This window comes from Lissotriton helveticus, chromosome 8, assembly GCF_964261635.1.
Source record: "Lissotriton helveticus chromosome 8, aLisHel1.1, whole genome shotgun sequence".
Taxonomy (NCBI): domain Eukaryota; kingdom Metazoa; phylum Chordata; class Amphibia; order Caudata; family Salamandridae; genus Lissotriton; species Lissotriton helveticus.
In genome coordinates, this window is record NC_136069.1 from 384,750,178 (window position 1) to 384,767,728 (window position 17,551).

General features: G+C 42.2%; 1 protein-coding gene across 2 annotated transcripts in view; it reads left to right on the forward strand.

Moving 5' to 3' along the window:
* The window catches only part of ALG5 (ALG5 dolichyl-phosphate beta-glucosyltransferase), a 227,600-nt gene that overhangs the window by 157,942 nt on the left and 52,107 nt on the right, over nt 1-17,551 (forward strand). For both annotated transcript variants that reach the window (XM_078657186.1, XM_078657187.1), the window contains exon 8: nt 16,336-16,487. In XM_078657186.1, coding sequence (XP_078513312.1) covers nt 16,336-16,487 — 152 coding nt within the window. The remainder of the gene's footprint in view (nt 1-16,335; nt 16,488-17,551) is intronic.

The following is a 17,551-nucleotide window of genomic DNA, read 5'->3' on the forward strand; positions in this document are numbered from 1 at the left end:
GCCATTATGGGCCCGCCATAAAAACAAAACAGCCTGAGGGATGGGTTTCCCAGGGGGTAATGAGGCTTGGTGGGGGCACTAGCCCCCCTCTCCTTTTATTTAAATATTGTCTCCGAGGGATGGGTTTCCCGAGCCTTTTAGGCTTGGGGAGAGGGGGGGAACTGCGCAAACCCCTTCGCTTTAAAAGAAAAACCTGTGTTCCCGCCATTTTCTATGCTGATTGACCGCTCAACTTACTAAAGGGACCCAACTGTGTTTCCCGCCAATTTTGATGGTGCATGTTTGATGCAGAGGAGCATGAATACTTCGCCACCAAACCAAGGAGCACTTGCGTCATAAAATAAGCACTCTTGTTCGGTGAAGATTCGGCTCGACATCTACTCTATACAAGGATAGTGTCACTAATTTCTGTATGAAAATGCTCAAGAAACAATCACATTGCCAAAATTACACGCACACAAGGTCACTGGAGACATTACCTCGTGGTCATTTACGCAACTGTTACGCAACTGTGGTGTAGAGTATGCACTAGACAAAACCAAAGGATAAAGTAAAGTTATAGTTGTGTGATAAAAAACTCTGGTTTTGTTTACAAAAATAAATTTAAAGAAAACCTTAGAAATGTACTGGAAAAAACAATGTTTAAAGTAACGTTCTAGTTAGGTAAATATGTCAGTGACAAAAGTAACGTTTCGAACTAAAAAACAAAACTAGAAATTCACCAGAGCAAGTGGGGACGCAAGTTATAGTTGGCTCTGCTAACTGTAATTGGTGAGTTTCTTTTCTGTGATTTATTTTTATTTTTTTATTTTTTTTGGTTCAAAACGTATTATCACTGAGATATTCACCTAACTATAACCTCACTTTAACCTTTGGTTTACATATAAAATCACTGAATCAAGTATGTGTCGTCGTGTCCATAAACTGCATTAGTGATCTTTGCCACAAAGACTGGTGCTTTCCATAGTAGATTGTTAGTCGTCTTTGGATATTATTTTGGTGCTGTAAGTGAACATTCTTTAGTATCTCACACAAAAATTGACTCTCTTGAACAAAGTTTCTTTATAAATATGCATTATTGTGTGCACCCTGGTTAATCTACCCTGCTTTAGTTGTGATCATTAACCGTCAGAACCGGAACAACCAGAGAATGGTTCAGACCCTGCATAAAAAGCAATCTGAACTGCATATTGTTTTTCTTGCGGCCGGTTTAGGCTTATTCGATTCTTGTGGACTCATCTATTTCCTGATATCTGATTCAATTGTACATCATTATTCAGACCAGTGACAGAGGTATTAAGATGATAGATCCATCTTTCTTCTTAATATAGGAGTTTAGCTTCTATGTTGGAACAGTCTTCTCTTAGTTTATTATTATTATTCATTTTTATTAATTAGCATTTATTAAGCGCATGGCTACCCTAAGGCATCCCTGCGCTATGGCAAAGTACTGTAGGTTGTTCCATATGCTTTTTCTCCTGAATATGTCTATCGACATGGTGATTGTCTTTCTACATCTGATGATTATTCTGTGTTCTCCTAGCCTGGCTTACTTATTCTCATGGTCCTTTCAACATAGCCAAGATTACTGTGACATACAAGGTGTAAATTGTGTTCCTTGACTCACAATTCATTAGTCCATTTGATGGTGGGACCAAGTTCCAGTTTGTTAGCTTTTTTTGCTAGTGGGCAGGTATTACATCGTCCACAAGGGTAATGACCCATAACCGGGGGAAGGTTCCAAGCTGTGCTTGTAGTGTTCTGTGGGAATTGCTTTTTTGGTCTTGTGTAGGCTAGATTGTCTCTTGGTGATCTTCCGGCCCTAAATTAATACATTGGTTTTTCAAGGTTCAGCTTTTGGTGATTATATTCTTTACAAAGTTGGAATAAATCATCAAGTTAGAATAAAGTCTGAAGGCTGTAACACACACGAGACAATCTGTAGTAAGAGTAATTGCTCTCAAGGGCTCCTTTCATAGCTTGTTTAATGATTCTGTTAGAATTTAACTTGCCCTCATCTTGTTGGTTAGCAATTGTGCATGGTACTTGACATTTTTTTTCTCTGTACAGTTTCTCCGAAGTCCAAGGAATTGTTCGGGTAGAAGATTGTTTTACAATGACTTGAGATGGAAACAGTCAAATTATCAGAGGTTATTACTTTCTGTAGGGCTTATAAAACGCCTTGCATTTCAACTTATTGTTGCAAGCTTTTATTTTTAGATCCAAAAATAAGATTTCCTTGTTGTCCATGTCTGGTGTGAATCTCACTCCTACAAATTATTAATATATAATAAATATATTTCACTTTTTTTTCACAGCCCTATGTACCTAAGGAAGGGGTTTGAAAGGAACATGGGCTTTTTCTTTTGAAGTTGTTTACTTACAGGCAGGCCACACTCAAAGCAAATGTGGTGCCCTTGCTTGCAGGTAGAAGTAATCATCAAATCTGAAATAGTTGCTTGTGACAGCCATGTAGGTGAAAATAGTATAAACTTGATAGCAGTGATAGATTTCCATTGAGATTCTCCAAGGTAAGGTCTCTAAGGTTCTCAATGATGCTGTTGTTCCGGTTAGATAGTACAAGGGTTCCTCAGGGGAGGGGGGTGGGATGGTTGGGACACTGGGGTGTAGGGGCTCGGGTTAAAAAAAATAATTTAAAAAAATTCCTCATTTTCAGACTGGTTCCTAATTGGTTTTCTTTCATATAGTCATCGTAACTGCTTCTCCTTGGGTAGTTGTTTTAGGAGGTTGAGGTGGTTATTTTTTTTTTCCCAGCTGGTTTTATAGGAGGAAATATGACACATGAGTAATCTCAAGATTCTCTCCTGGAATGTTAATGGCCTGCGCACCAAACCAAGGGCTAATAGGATTTTACAATATCTCCGTGACATGGATGCGCAGGTCATTATACTCCAGGAGACACATCTAATTGAGGCTGAGATACTCGATCTTATGAAAAAGAATAGGTGGATGGACATATCGGTATCAACCTCACAATCACTAAACACAAGGGGTGTGTCTATTTTGTTTAAAAAATCTATTAGCTCAAGAATAATAACTCCGAAGGTAGACCCTGGAGGTAGATGGGTGATTACCACAGTAGATGTTGGTGGTGTACACCTGACTTTTGTGGGCTTTTATGGACCCAACCAGGACGACCCTGCACCTTTGGAGATCCTATTTTCACATCTCTTACATTTTACTGAGCCTATTATCATAGCTGGGGACTTTAATATTGTGCTTGATCCCGTTTTAGACAAGTCCCCGAGCAGCAGACAGCGGATACCGTCCAAATCCAGAGCGTTTCTGCGCAGTTGTATGAACCAATATGGCTACGTCGATATCTGGCAGGAAAGAGCAGGCAAACAATCTGGTTTTTCTTTTCGTAACCACAAATACCACCACCAATCCAGAATCGACTATATCTTGATAAGTCGCGACTTGGTTGATTCAGTCAAAGATATTCACTATCTACCTTCCCACTTGTCAGACCACTCTTCTGTTTTTTTGGAACTTACTGGAGTAATTAGACCATCCCCAAGATCTTGGTCTTTCGACCGGTCTCTTCTTTCTTCAACAGTAGATGTACTTTCTATCAGAACTGAAGCACTTGAGTTTATGCAATAAAATATCGGTTCTGCGGAACCTAGCATAGTATGGGATGCGTTTAAGTGCTGTCTCCGAGGCATAATTAAGAGTAAGGTTGTATATAGGAGGAGACAGTATGCACAGGAAGTAGCCTCTATTGAAGCTGAACTTCTTGCAACGCAAACTGAAATTGACGCTAGCTGCCTAGACTCTAACACCAACCTTTTAATACTACAATCCAAACTGCTTGCCCTTAAAGAAAATCTGGCTTCCGTGTTAAATCAACGTATCTTACAAAAATGGAAAGTGAGCAAATTGGCTCACTTCGATTATGGAGAAGGGGCTGGTAAGTTACTCGCCTGGAAGTCAAAATCCGACCGGGCACGTAATATTATTGACTCCGTAACAACTAGCCAAGGAACCGCCTCCTTAGACATAGATATTAGAACTTCCTTTAAGGAATTTTTTCAAAACATTTATCAGGAAGATAAGAACATCAACCCTGAAGACATAGAAAGGTGGCTAGATGGTATCTCCCTTCCAAGACTATCTCAAGAACAAAGTGTTCTTCTGGAAAGGGAGGTCACCAAGGAGGAGGTAGAGATGGCAATACGGGACAGCAAAGGGGGCAAAGCTGCAGGGCCAGATGGCCTGCCAGCAGAAATATATAAGAGTCTGGCAGAGGAAATATCTCCCTTCCTTACAATCTTATTTAATTGGATTCTACGGGAGGGGGCCTTTCCGCCATCCTCTTGGAGTAGTGCATCCATTACACTTATATTAAAACCGAGTAAACCTGCTTCCAACTGTGGCTCCTATCGCCCCATATCAATATTAAATGCCGATTATAAAATCTTCGCATCTCTATTGGCAAAGAGGTTGGGCCTGGTTGTTCCTGAAATCTTGCACCCTAACCAGAAGGGTTTTGTCAGGGGTCGCCAACTCTTCGAGTTAACCTATGACTTAATAGGCGCCATTGACATGGCGACCTCAGACGCTGCCCCGTTGGCCATTCTAACGTTGGACGCCACCAAGGCCTTCGACCGGGTCAACTGGTTGTATCTGTCGGGGGCCTTGGCTAAGTTCGGTGTGGGTGAGGGCTTCCGTAGAGCTGTGAAATTGCTGTACCACAGTCCAACTGCATGTGTACTTGTTAATGGGGGTTTGTCCGAACCTTTTACCATCACTAGAGGAACTCGACAGGGCTGCCCTCTATCTCCCCTGCTTTTTGACATCTATATTGAGCCTTTTGCTCAAAAACTAAGCGAGGATAACAACATCAAGCCTTTTATATATAGAGATTGGGAGAAGAAGGTCGCGCTGTATGCTGACGATGTCATGATTTTGACATCCGAGATCAGCTCTGCGTTTCCGGCAGCTATTAGGTTGGCAGAGGAATTTGGAGAAGTCTCCGGATACGAGGTAAATGCCTCAAAGACAGAAATAATGGTATGGAACGACGAGGCTAGTGGCCTCAATGAACAACTCAGTACTAGCTTTCGCTACTTAGGGCTGAACATTCTTAAAGATATCAACCTGATAGTCTTCCAACTTCTCTTTAGTAGCAAAAGATAGCTACCTCCCCCTATTGGAATGAATGTCGAAAATTAATGGGAGTCTGGATGCATCTTCCCCTTTCCTTACTAGGCAGAGTAAATCTGGTGAAAATGTCCATCCTACCGAAGGTCTCTTTTTTATTTAATACAATCCCCCTTTGTTTTGACTCTTCTTTGTTAGCCAAGTTACAGGGCGAGATAACCTCATTTATTTGGAAAAATAAAAATCCAAGGATAGCCTGGAAAAAGATTAGACGCCGTAGGGAGAAGGGGGGCCTGGCCGGTCCTGACTTGCAGATCTATGCGTGGGCATTCCAGCTATCCCATGCGCGCATGCTCCTAAAAACACCCACAGGAGAGGGCATTGGGAGCATGTTTGAAGCACTATTGAAGGGCGAAGGAATTGGCCAGTCAGGATTCTTGTTTAAGTTTGGCGATCCCAAATTCTTTAAAAAGGTGAAATTGAAGGTGCTACAGGGCTTGGCAAAAACTTGGGCTAAGATAAGATCTTCAACACAACTGGGGTATTACTCTAGTAGAGCACCAATTTGGGATCTTCCGGGGGCCCCAGGTTGGGTGGGGGATACTTTGGCAGTCCCGCTCAGAGAAGCTGGGTTAGCAGTCTGGGGAGATCTCTTTGTGGAAGGGTCTTTGCGCCCCTGGGAAGACCTAGCTTGTAAAATTGGGCCCAACCTTTCAAGATTTAAATATCTACAAATATCTAGTTGGGCTCAAGCATTAACAACACAAGCTACACGCTTTAATAAGCTTCCAATAGGGGAAGGTAGCTATCTTGAATCCCTTCTAGTAGATCAACCACCTGTAAAAAAAAAAGAGGTTTCCCTTTGGTATACGTTAATAATGGATGAAATCGATGGGGAATTCTATCTCCCAGAGCAATTGTGGGGCACCTCGATCTCTGATCTTAATCTAAACGATCTCTGGACTATGTCCTACAAGGTATTGTGGGACTTAGTTAAGCCAGCTTGGCTTCGTGGGAACCATCTGTTCACCCTGCACAGGGCATACTACTCTCCACAAAAGATTTCTAAATTTTCATCAGGGGCCCCAGTGGCTTGTGCACGGTGTGGTCTAACAGAGGCCCTGGATTCACATATGTTTTTTGAGTGCCCTCAGTTAACTTCTTTCTGGGATTCAATAAGCAGCAAGCTCTCGACTGCCATGGGATGCACAGTAGTGATAGATCTGCGTCTCGCAATTTTTGGGAAATGGATCTGACTCGAAGCACTACGAAGAATCTCCTGTTTTATTCCATCCTGGTGGCCCGTAGAGAAATATGCAAACGATGGAAAGAGTCTTCAACGCCTACATTTCATGATTGGTACACAGCGCTCCTACGGATTTCAAAATTAGATCTTGCTAGGGCAGGGAAACAAGATAGGAGAGCCTTTTGGCATCTACTTGACTGGTCTCATTGAACAAACTGTTTTTTTTTTTTTTTTCCCAGTTCCGATGATTATGTTGCCTAGTACAACCTCCCTGCTACTTCATCTGGCCGCTCTCCCTCTTCCGCTCGGCACATGGTTTGTTGATAGCAATCGAGGCAACCAGAGATTGGTTAACATCTGCCAATTGGACAATAGGGGTCAAACTAAGGGGGAGCCAGCCGTTGTTGTTGGGATCGGGCACCCATAATTTGACCTCCCTACCAGTCTCGACTGAGGCAGCACGGCGGCACCCTTCTCTTTTTTTGCTCCTGTCTAAGTTGTCAGTAGTTTGGAACCTTGGCGGCAAATGAGGATAAAAAATAAAAATAAAAAAAAATAAAATGATGCTGTTGTATTGAGCCTCCATATCCATTATCGGGAGGATCTCTTTGGGAGGATCATATTCCATTTCCTCCAGGATATTGGCCATTCCAAATTTCTTTAGTATCTTTCACATAAGACTACATTCTCAGAAGCAAAGGATTTAAAAAATGGACTTTGAGTTTTGTTAAAAGATCTAAAACCGATCCTATACCAGACACGATTGGTCTGCTCGGGGTGAGGGTGCTTGTTTTTGTTGCTTTTTGTAGTATAAAAAAGAAAGAAACCATGAAATTTCTTTCATATTAAAACTCAGCCTCATGTTTGGTAATCCATCTGTTTTCTTCTGCTCTATTTATCATTGGTTTGCTGTCCTTTAAAATGTCACTGGTCGGGTCTTTGCGAAGTTTTTTGCAGTTACTGGTGTCACCTAGAAGTTTTAAACTTTTATCTCCATTCATTTCTTTTGCCATTACCACAATTATTTTACCTTGATCAACTGGTTTTATTATAAGAAACTGTAAAGAAGGCAAATCAGTTAGTGCCTTATTTTCATCTCTGCACAGGTTATGGTAGGTGCAAATCTCTTTGTTGTTCAGTTTGTCAATGTCTCTTCCTGCTGCCTCCTCAAAGGCAAGTACTTCATGATGCATGGTGATGATGGGGGGATTTAAACCCGAACTTCTTTCTCAATGCCGTGATCTATTCCTTTTCTTCAAATGAGGTAGCACTGTTAGCAAAAAATAATTTCAATTTGATTTGCCAGAAAAACTTGAGGATTTCCATTCTCAAGTTGAATATATCCAGTTAGCATCTTGGTTCAAAACGTAACCCTTTATTGTGTGTCACTACAGGTATGTTACCTCAGGTTTATTACTGCATCTGTTGATTGCTGGTGCCTGGTTGTGGAGATGGTTACATTTACTGATGTTGCTAAAGGTCGTCCCATTGTACATTTTGACCTCTTTCTTCTATGTCACCTTCAGTTGCCTCTTCCTGAAAAAGGTACAGTTGTTTGGAACCTCTGAAAATTCGGTGGTGCAGGTGGTTGTGGGTGGTTGAGGTTATGGGTTCCATCCGCCTATAGACTGTTGGTATTGTGGGGGTCCTTATGGACATCGGAACTGTTGTCCTCTGTGGTATTGGCTGTTTTATCTGGTGGATTTCATTTTCAAAAAGTCACTTCAATCTGAATAAGAAGATATGCTCTCAGTCAGTGGGATGTCTGTTGTTCCTGTCTGTGCTGGTTATCTGCCTTCGAGTAGGGAACAGTATAATCTATGGAGACTCTTTTCAGATCTTTTTGGAATTTTTTGCATTTTCAAACTAGTCCGAAAATCTCTAAATTCTGCAACTGTTTTGTTAGTTTCACCCCGTTTCTTTTTGAAGACACTAACCAACAAGAGTCTTCAGTGCAGCTTCACTTACTTTGATTTTTACTAGCAGTGCTTCCAACAGTTTTTTCACTGTTTAGATTACTCACACTAACCAGTCCCGAGTGCACTTCCAGGCTGTGAAGGACCAATTCTTCCTAAATTTTGCATCGTCCAGGAATATGCCTGGTTCATTCCTCACTATTAAACCTCTGGGGGCTGCATTTCCCCAGAGATATTCCGTCATGAATTCTCCATGCAGTTTTTACTCGAGTTTTCTTTAGTTCTGTCAAAGACTTCCAGTCACAAGGTGGTGCTGAAAGAATGGATGAGATTACTTCATCGTCAAAGAATAAACTCGCCACCATTTTTTTTTAACCCGGGTGCTTGGTGACTTAAACACTTTTAATTGACAAGCTAATTCCCTGATTACTTCTCAGAGCCACACAGCTCTACACGTGTCAATACACATCCGGAGAGGAAGAGGAAACTACTAGGGAACAGCCTCCTAGTTGCCACATATGTACACATTTAGTACCCTGGCAGGTAGTTTAAGCTGATATAGGAGTGACAAGGGAAAGAGACTATTAGGCAGAATCTAAACTATTTTGAAAAGGCTGCCTCACCCACAAGTCATCATGGCTTGTTTCATCATAGATGTCCTAACCACACCAGAGTAAGTAAATATCACTCTGGTGGACTCAACCTGTGGAGGGGGTTTGCTAGATAACTGTCAAATTTTTAAGACCTGTCCCTTTGCTTGTCATCCAGGTGCTGTATTATATAGGTCGTCATGCAACTCTGGCACTAAACTGTCTTAACTGCCGTTCGTCCTGTATGTCCGTCTGCTTGCACAACTTTCTGGGTGCATCCTGGCTTCCACCCCCGTATTTCATATAACCACATTAAATAGTGTTACGATAACAAGGGTCCTGGAAAATACTACAATACGATCTGTGAATAATTGAAGAATTCAACCTGTTTACACAATATTTGCCACACTGAGGTTACTAATGATTGTTCTACTGAATTTCTATTTTTTTAACATCCGACACCAAGCTGAAAATAGACAGCATGCCTGTAATGGGTCACTAATTCAAATATGCAACTGAGTCCCCCATTTCAATAGCAGAGCTTCATGTCTTTATTTCAGCAGTGATCACGCCCAAATTATTAGGCACAATAGTCCAGGTGGTAGCCCCACCTAAGGTAAAAAACGATTCACATAAATATTATCTATCATTAAGTTGAGGTAGATGCTTTATCTTTCTTCCTCAGACAGTGTGAGACTACAGGGGAACCTGATCCTGCACTGTTGAATCCACCCTAATTTAGAGTAAGTGTACCAAAAACACAATTGCCAATGCAACACAGGCATGACCAGGTGCGAGAAGGGATACAGCCACAAGTTCAGGTTGTTTTCAAAGGTTCCCAAACTAATAAAGGAAAAATCTTTTGGGTATAAACTTGAGATATATTTATCTGGACTGCTGCACTATTCCAGTGGTATTCACCTACTCTGGTGTGGTTAGGACGCCTATGATGAAGCGTGCCATGACACGTTTTGGATGAAGCGACCTTTCCAAAATCTTTCAGAACCTACTGGATAGTCTCTTTCCCTTGCCACTCCTACATTAGCTTCAACTGGGTAAGCTACTTCTGCCAGAGTTGTAGATGTGTGCATATGTGATAACTAGGAGGGTGTGCCCTGGTAATTGTCTTCTTCGTCTTCGTTTTTGGTTTGTTGGTCGGTCAAGTTCCCAGTGACATTGGCAGGTTTCAACTCCTCTTGTCTTCCTTAAGATGTTTTAGCAATAGTGAAGATGTTTTAGGCTAAAACTCTACAGTGCACAGACCTGTGTTGACCGATATTCTCTTTTAACGATCAGTTGGTGCCACACTTCTCTATAAGCCTTTTGAGTACACTTCTAAATCACTTGTTAACTGCTTCTGATTAAACTGACACTTCACTTTCCAGCATATTTACAAGAATCACCTTGCAGTACACAGAATAAGGACTGAGTTCTCTGCGTCTCATTCTTAGTGCTGAAGGGTTCGATTGAGCGGTTACATGGAGAAGGAACTTGTGGAAGCGAACCCTGTGGACATTCAATTAGCATGAGTGTTCAAGACCAACCATAAAGCCAGTTGCAATCCTGTGGTTACAGGCTGTGTTTCCGTAATGACCTATCATAAACGTGTGTAAGAAACAGTAAACTATGCACCAATTTAGATGCTAGCCCGTATATTCTGTTGTGGCTATTGGCGCTGCATCTTTCCTCTGTATTGCTGCTTCTTCTCTGTCTATATTTACCCCTGTTGTATCTTCAACAGACAGGTCAACTTCTCTAGAAAAGTGTACTCTGCTTTCACAACCCTTAAGGGAATTGCACATGTGCACTTATATTCCCCCACCTCAAATTGGCCTAGACTCAAGTGCTGTTCATGTCCCCCTGCTTATTCCTACTAGTGCTATTGATAAAGTGCACTAGAAGTGATGGGGTCATTTCTGCAGCTTTCCTTCCAATGGCCAAAATAAAGACTGCAAAATGAAAGCTAATACAGATTCTGTCTCAGAAATGGCACCTGAGGCTAAAGACTCCCTCGAAGGGATATGGAATTTTGGATCCATAGGAAGTATTGCAGAAGAAATGTTTAGAGTGTGTAACATGGTAGGATTAACCTTTCTTCCAGTTCTTTTATGATTTTTCTCTACGGATGACCAGCAGGTATTCTTCCATCCTGGAGGAAATGTTGGATTTGTGCCGCACAGATGAGAAACACTTGTTTCCAAGTTTGGTAGAATAAATGGCACCTTTGGGATCCTGCATTAAAAGGTCTCAGAATGAACTGATGAATTTACAGAGTGGCAAGTTGGGTTGGACAATTGTGCTGAATCCTTTCAGTTTGTTTCTTCTCAGTCTGGAGATGTTAACCCTTTAGGGACGAAGACACGAGACTCAAAATTAAGGGAACTTGGGAATAAAGGCCAGAGATTCATTGCCAAATTGCTCTCTGGAGCGTTTCCTGAAATATTACTTGTGATCTTGACAAAGATCCAGCGACCTATCGGTTTCTGAAACACAATCCTGAGAACAAGAATGCTTCATCTATATTATGTTACTTTGAGAGCTGTCTTCGCAATGAGCTTTTGGCCAGTAACATGCATTAGTAACTTACCCCCTAATCGACTTAGAAAGCATGTCTTTTTCTTCCTTGTTGCAAGGCCAGACATTAGCAGAGAATCTTCAACAGCCTCGTGGCAAGCTAAACATGTGGTGAATCTTTTCGGAAATTTGGTTCAAAAGTACCATCAGAACACTTTCAAATTTAAATCAACTGAGGAACACCACATGTATTTTTGTTTTTCTGCTTAGGTGTCCTGAAATTAGATTTTTGCAATTTGCATAGCTGTTGTTTTTTTAGGCCAACAATATATTTCTCTTGAGGCAGACAAGTCCTTTCTGTAAAAAACTGAAGTATTCTAGGCCATTACTGGATGTCCATCAAGACAGACAAGTCCTTTTGAAGCCTTAAACCTTTACTGGAGGTCACCTGAGTCGGACACAAGTCCTTGCTGTAAGTAGGTTGCAGTACCTTAGGCCGTTAAATATCCTATAGACAAGTTAGTGGTAGTTTATTGGCCTCCGAGAAATAAAAGTCTGAGCTGGTTATGCTAAACTTCTAATAGGCTGTCTTAGATTGTTTACATTTGTATAGCGCCAGTCACCATTGTTAATAAGATTGCTTCATATTCAGTGTTTGGTCCCCCTTTCATGCTCATGTGAGGGTCATCAATCTAGAGGCACCATTGATAGTATCTGTTTTGTTGTGTGTGGTTAGTAGTTAATTTGAAAAGTATTTATTAATGCTTTGTGTGAGTTACTGTTTTGTGAGTTAGTGTTAAAGTGAGTCTTATCTCGGATGATCTTTTTGGTGTTTTATATATGGATTGTTGCTGCAAAAGGCTTTTTCTAGATTTTTGGGGGCAGTCAGTTGTCCTTTGCTCAGTCAAAATATTGTGCATTTTATTCAAGCGAGATAGATGCCTCATGATGAGATGTTTTGCTTATTATATCCGATAGAGACTTCTAGCCGCAGTTTGCTTACCTTAGAATATTCCCCAGGCATCAGACTGGATCCGGAAATGTTTGCACAGTACCTCTGCATGCCAATAGGTGGCGTCAATCGAGTAGGCTTTGACCACACCAGAAGTGATGTGCACGGTACCTAGCTAGGCCCCACCCCAGCACACTGACCTCAGTTCCTTCTTTTCCATGCCACCACGCAGATCTGAATTGAGCTACCTTCAGTCCTTTTTTGACGGACTTTTTTCAACTATTTGTCGACAATTACTCTCAGGTGTGCCTTCTTTTATTTTTTGGGGGGGATTTCACCCAAGAAACGTATGACTTTCAAGCCTTATGGTGCCATATCACAGTCAGATATCTGTGACAGGCCCCCGCTTGGTTTACCTTTACTGCCTGGAGCAAAACCACAACTCGAAGGCCTGTCCGAATTTCAAGATTATGCATCCGAAGGCTATCAGGGAGCAGGCCGTAAATCCCTGGCCACTCGACACTGAATGACTAAGCACCGCTCCAGATCCCGATCACAATGATGGTCCCAGAACTGCTCTCGAGCCATTCACATTGCACATCGTTGTGCTCCAAGACTTCATCAGGTAAGTCCAAAAAAAAGAACCAGAAGAAGTTGAAGCGTTCTTCTTATGCGCGCCAGTCCAAGTCATCGGTTGAGGCGTGGGAATGGCTATACAAATTGAGGCACCGCTCCCGTGTCATGCCTGTGAAGCCAGAGCCTGGGGCCACTCCACGTCTCTCCGAGTTTTCCAGAGCCAAAGCAACTGAGGAGTTCTTTGTTTTGGGCACAGTTGAAGAGTACCTTTTGGCCATCTCAGCATTCTTGCGGTTACCGAACCAACCTTCCCTGTTCATGTCACTTGTTGTGACACATTTTTAAAAAGGTTTACAATCTGTTTCCTCTACAGCTATATTATGCCCCAATGGGACCTTAATTTGGTTCTCTCATTCCTCTTGTGCTCCTCCTTCGAACCCATGCAAAGTTCTCCTCTCGGACTGCTCACCATCACAACTGTCTTCTTTGAGTCAATAACTTCGGCAAGAGTGCTGGGGTGCTCAAGGCACTCTCTATACATCCTCTGTTCACCAATTTCTTTCCAGACACACTGGTTATTCATACCTGTGCTTGATTTCTGCCAAAAGTAGTAACTCCTTTCATGTTGGCCAAAATATCACCCTGCCGACTTTTTTTGCTTCAGTTCACCCTTCTAAGGAAGAGAAAATAAAAAGCTGCTGCCTGTATCCAAAAAGAGCATTGTCATTGTACATTGATCGTACTGAAGATATAAGGGTAGCCCATTGACTCAGAGTTCTCGTTCTGAATATCTGTTAGACAGCCACGTGGGCAGCACTTCAAACATATATCAAGCCCTGCTGCCTACAGTCCGGTCCGGCTTGATGAGCATTTCACCCATTCGGTCCTCCAGTTTAATCAGTTTGCAGGCCCTCTTCCGTGAGGTAATGCTTGGGTATTTATTCTAAGATAAAGAATCTGCAGTCAAAAATCTCTATCAAATGAACAAGTTACTTACTTTTGATAACGCCTTATCCGGCAGAGACTGTATCTAGCCACAGATTACTTACCGACCGTCCCATTCTCTGCGCTTTGCAAACTGCGATTTTTCATCTCAAGCGGTCCTTAAGGACTTCGCTTTTGGCATAGTAGGCACGATTCCTCAGTGTGGTTCTGTGCTCCTGGTACGGAAAGTAGTCACAAACTAAGGTCAGCACATTGGGGTGGCACCTACATCGAGACCATGCACATCACTTCTGGCATGGTTGACGCCTACGACACTGACACTGAGCTGATCGGTGCCACCTACTGGCACGCAGAGGTACTGCTTGAAACGTTTTGGGATCCAGCTTGAGGCCTGGGGGATATTCTAAGGTAAGGAACCTGCAGCTAGATAATCTCTACCAGATAAAGCATTATCAAAGGTAAGTAACTTGTCCATTTCTGCTAAAATGTATTTGTAAGATCGATGTTGGTCCGGTTGATCATGGAGTTGGTTTCTCTGCAACTTTGCCAACCTTATAACTTTGCTACTGTGTTGTGTGCATGATGGTGAGGGAGTTTTCTCTGTAACACGTGTTTTTTGAGTAGCACCGCTCGCAGGTGAAATTGGAACATTAGCTTGTGGTAATAAGGTTGGCTATAGTGTTGCTGAATGTGCAATGAAAGCCAAAATGTGGTTTATTGGAGGAGCTTCTTTTATACGTTAGTAGGTGATAGCTGGTACTTTCAAAGGGTGAATAGTTATCCTTGTTTCTTCTGCAGGGCAGACGTTTTGGAAGAGGCAAAGCACTGTTGATAGTCGCAGATATACACATATCACAACTGTCATTTAGGCAGGATGAAGACATTAATAAGTAATTAATAAGGGCCTGATTACGATCTTGGCGTATGGGATTCTCCTAATTTTCAATTTCCATTGGATATAATGGACTTGTAATACGGCGGACGGGATATCTGTGACGTTTGGAAAGGAGTAACCCTGTACGCCAAGAAAGTAATCTGGCCCTAAAATATCAATTCATTTGTTGTTGTACTTTTTAACTTTGTGAATTAATTTGTATATGGTAGGAAAACCGGTCTTAAGGGAAAACCTACCGATACTTATTATGTTAGTTGCGTTTGTATCACATCACATCTTCAACCTTTAATACGGCACTGATTTGCTAATCGGTGTCTGTTTTTTGAATGATCTTTGTGCTGGTATTTATAAAGTGAGAAATATTGACATGCAAAGTGTGCATGACTATTTGGCCGGCCCAAGACAGCCGGCAAAACCCTAATGTGCACTTGAGTGTGCAAATCACACCTCCCCCTGTGCCATCAGCTCCTCTCTAACCCTGCCCCGAACCTACAAAAAATAAAATGATAATAACAATTATTATCATTTTATTTTTCCTACTCTGAAAGTGGTGTGGCGACGCACCTTTGCCAAGGAGCCGCCCTTGTGATGCTGAACAGAGTGGAGAGTGATTAGGAGAAAAGAAAGAAGAGAAAAAAACACAAGGACTGGAATATCCCAATCTCCTTGCTCTAATTTTGCCTCCTTGCCAGCACTTGCAGCTTTACGACCACTGGTCGCACTCACCCATTCCACTGAGACTATACCACCGATATTAAAAAAAAGAAATGGTTGGATGGTCCTATGCAACTCTATTCTTCACTCGTTTCGCCCTATCCAAATCTCCGTCCCCACAGTATATCACCATTGAACAATAGGGCACATCTATCCTTACGCGGCCTCCACAAGGATAGCAGTGCTTAATATGTGCCCTTTGCTTGTTTATGACAGTCCAACACATACTGGGGCAATCTGACTATTTATGAGCACAGGAACACCTTTCATATGGCCAGGCAATCAAAATATTCAATGTGGTTTTAGATCACAAAACTGCCTTTAACGATGAAGAGCAGGTCTTCAGTCCCCCTTTGCACTCTCCTCAACTGCGATCCTCCTCACCATCTTTCCCCTCACCCCCTCCACCTCTACACTTGATCTCCAGGAGCAAGGCCTCTGTCTTACGAGATGTCTGGGGACAGTTCCTAGTGAGTCTTTTATTCTGGAGGGGTGTGCCTTTTCAGGACACGTATTGGTGTGCTGCTGTGTTCTCTGTACAATGAGCCCCAGATTACCACTCAGCCGTATCTGCTGCCACTGTGGTCACAGATGCCACCCACTCAAGCTTTCAGCCTGAGCATGCTCCCCTGCAGCCAGAGGTTCAGGTGGGTAGGGTCACTAGGTGGTACAATTTTGAGTGCTGTATCCGTGCCTCCCCCACCAATCAGAAACCTAGTCAAGTTTCTGCTATAACAATTAATTCAGTATTGAAACCATGCAGTCTTAACTCAAAAGGCAGTTTTCATCCACCTACTGTAGCCCTCCCCTGCTCAGTAAACATGACCTCAATATTTTCTGTTTATTTATTTGTCTTGCAGCGCTCTGTTTTTCGAACATTTCTTATGTATGGATTCCATTTTCTTGTATGGTTTCTTTGTGTCAGAGGAGTTCGAGACACACAATGTGGATTCAAGCTCTTGACTAGAAAGGCTGCATTGCTCACCTTCACAGCTCTTCATATTGACCGATGGTAAGTTCACGAGATGTACTCCGTTCCCTTCATGTTTGTGAAAGTTGTAGCAATGACTAGCTAAAGAAAAATACAAAGCTTTAGCTCTGCAAGTTAAAATGCCCTGTCCTAAATTGAGAAATGTACCAAATTAATAATGTCAGGTTTTCTTTGCTCCCGTTGCCCACATTCATAGGTCCTGCTGAACCCATTTTAATTGTATTGTTGCTTGAACATGAAATACCTTGAAAAAACAAGAGACAAGAGGTGTTTGGCCAAACAGGAGCAGTTTAATTAAACAATGCGCTGGGAGCACAGTCACAGAAAGGTATAAGGTCTGAGGACTGTCTCAGTTTAGAATCGGTCTAACATGGACTTTTATACAGTTCATTGCATGCAAGAACATAGTTCAGGTGATCCTTTTTTGGTAAGGAATGTGAACCTCTGTCTTTGGAGCCATAAATGAATGTATTGGATGAGGAATCCAAGTGGGCCTCGATCTTACGAAAGCACAATGTGGCCAGTGGGTAATGTGTCCAGATGACTGGCATGGGGAGCGCGTGATCACTGCGTATACTGTGTGTGCTGTGTCCTGATTGGCTATGTGTTCCTAACTTCATGTAGCAACTGACTTTAAGGTGTTTAGGGAGCACGTGCACCCCTCCTGACCTGTAACTTGTCAATCATTGACCTCAGGCCTGGGTCTCAAGGTCTGCCTAGCTACGTTTTTCTGAGTCACGTTAACGTGGAGCTCACAACGGGGTAGTTTGCCAATAAAGTTGTAATTTTGTTTTTATATATGAATGTATCGTTATTCGTATTGACATCGACTTTTTCAATATTAACAGTATTTATATAGCGCTTATATTATCCCCAATGTGATGCCTGCAGTGGACTGATCACCATCCTATCCTCTTGCCCTTCCCCACCCACCCAATTCACTTTGCTCTTTGGAGTCTCCGAGCAGGCACGCTGCTCCTAACAGCAGGGAAGCAGATGCTGCAAAGCAAAGGCTCGGTCATTAACCATATTATAACTGGATTTATATACATGGTATAGCCCCAAAACACTTGGAAATGCGCACA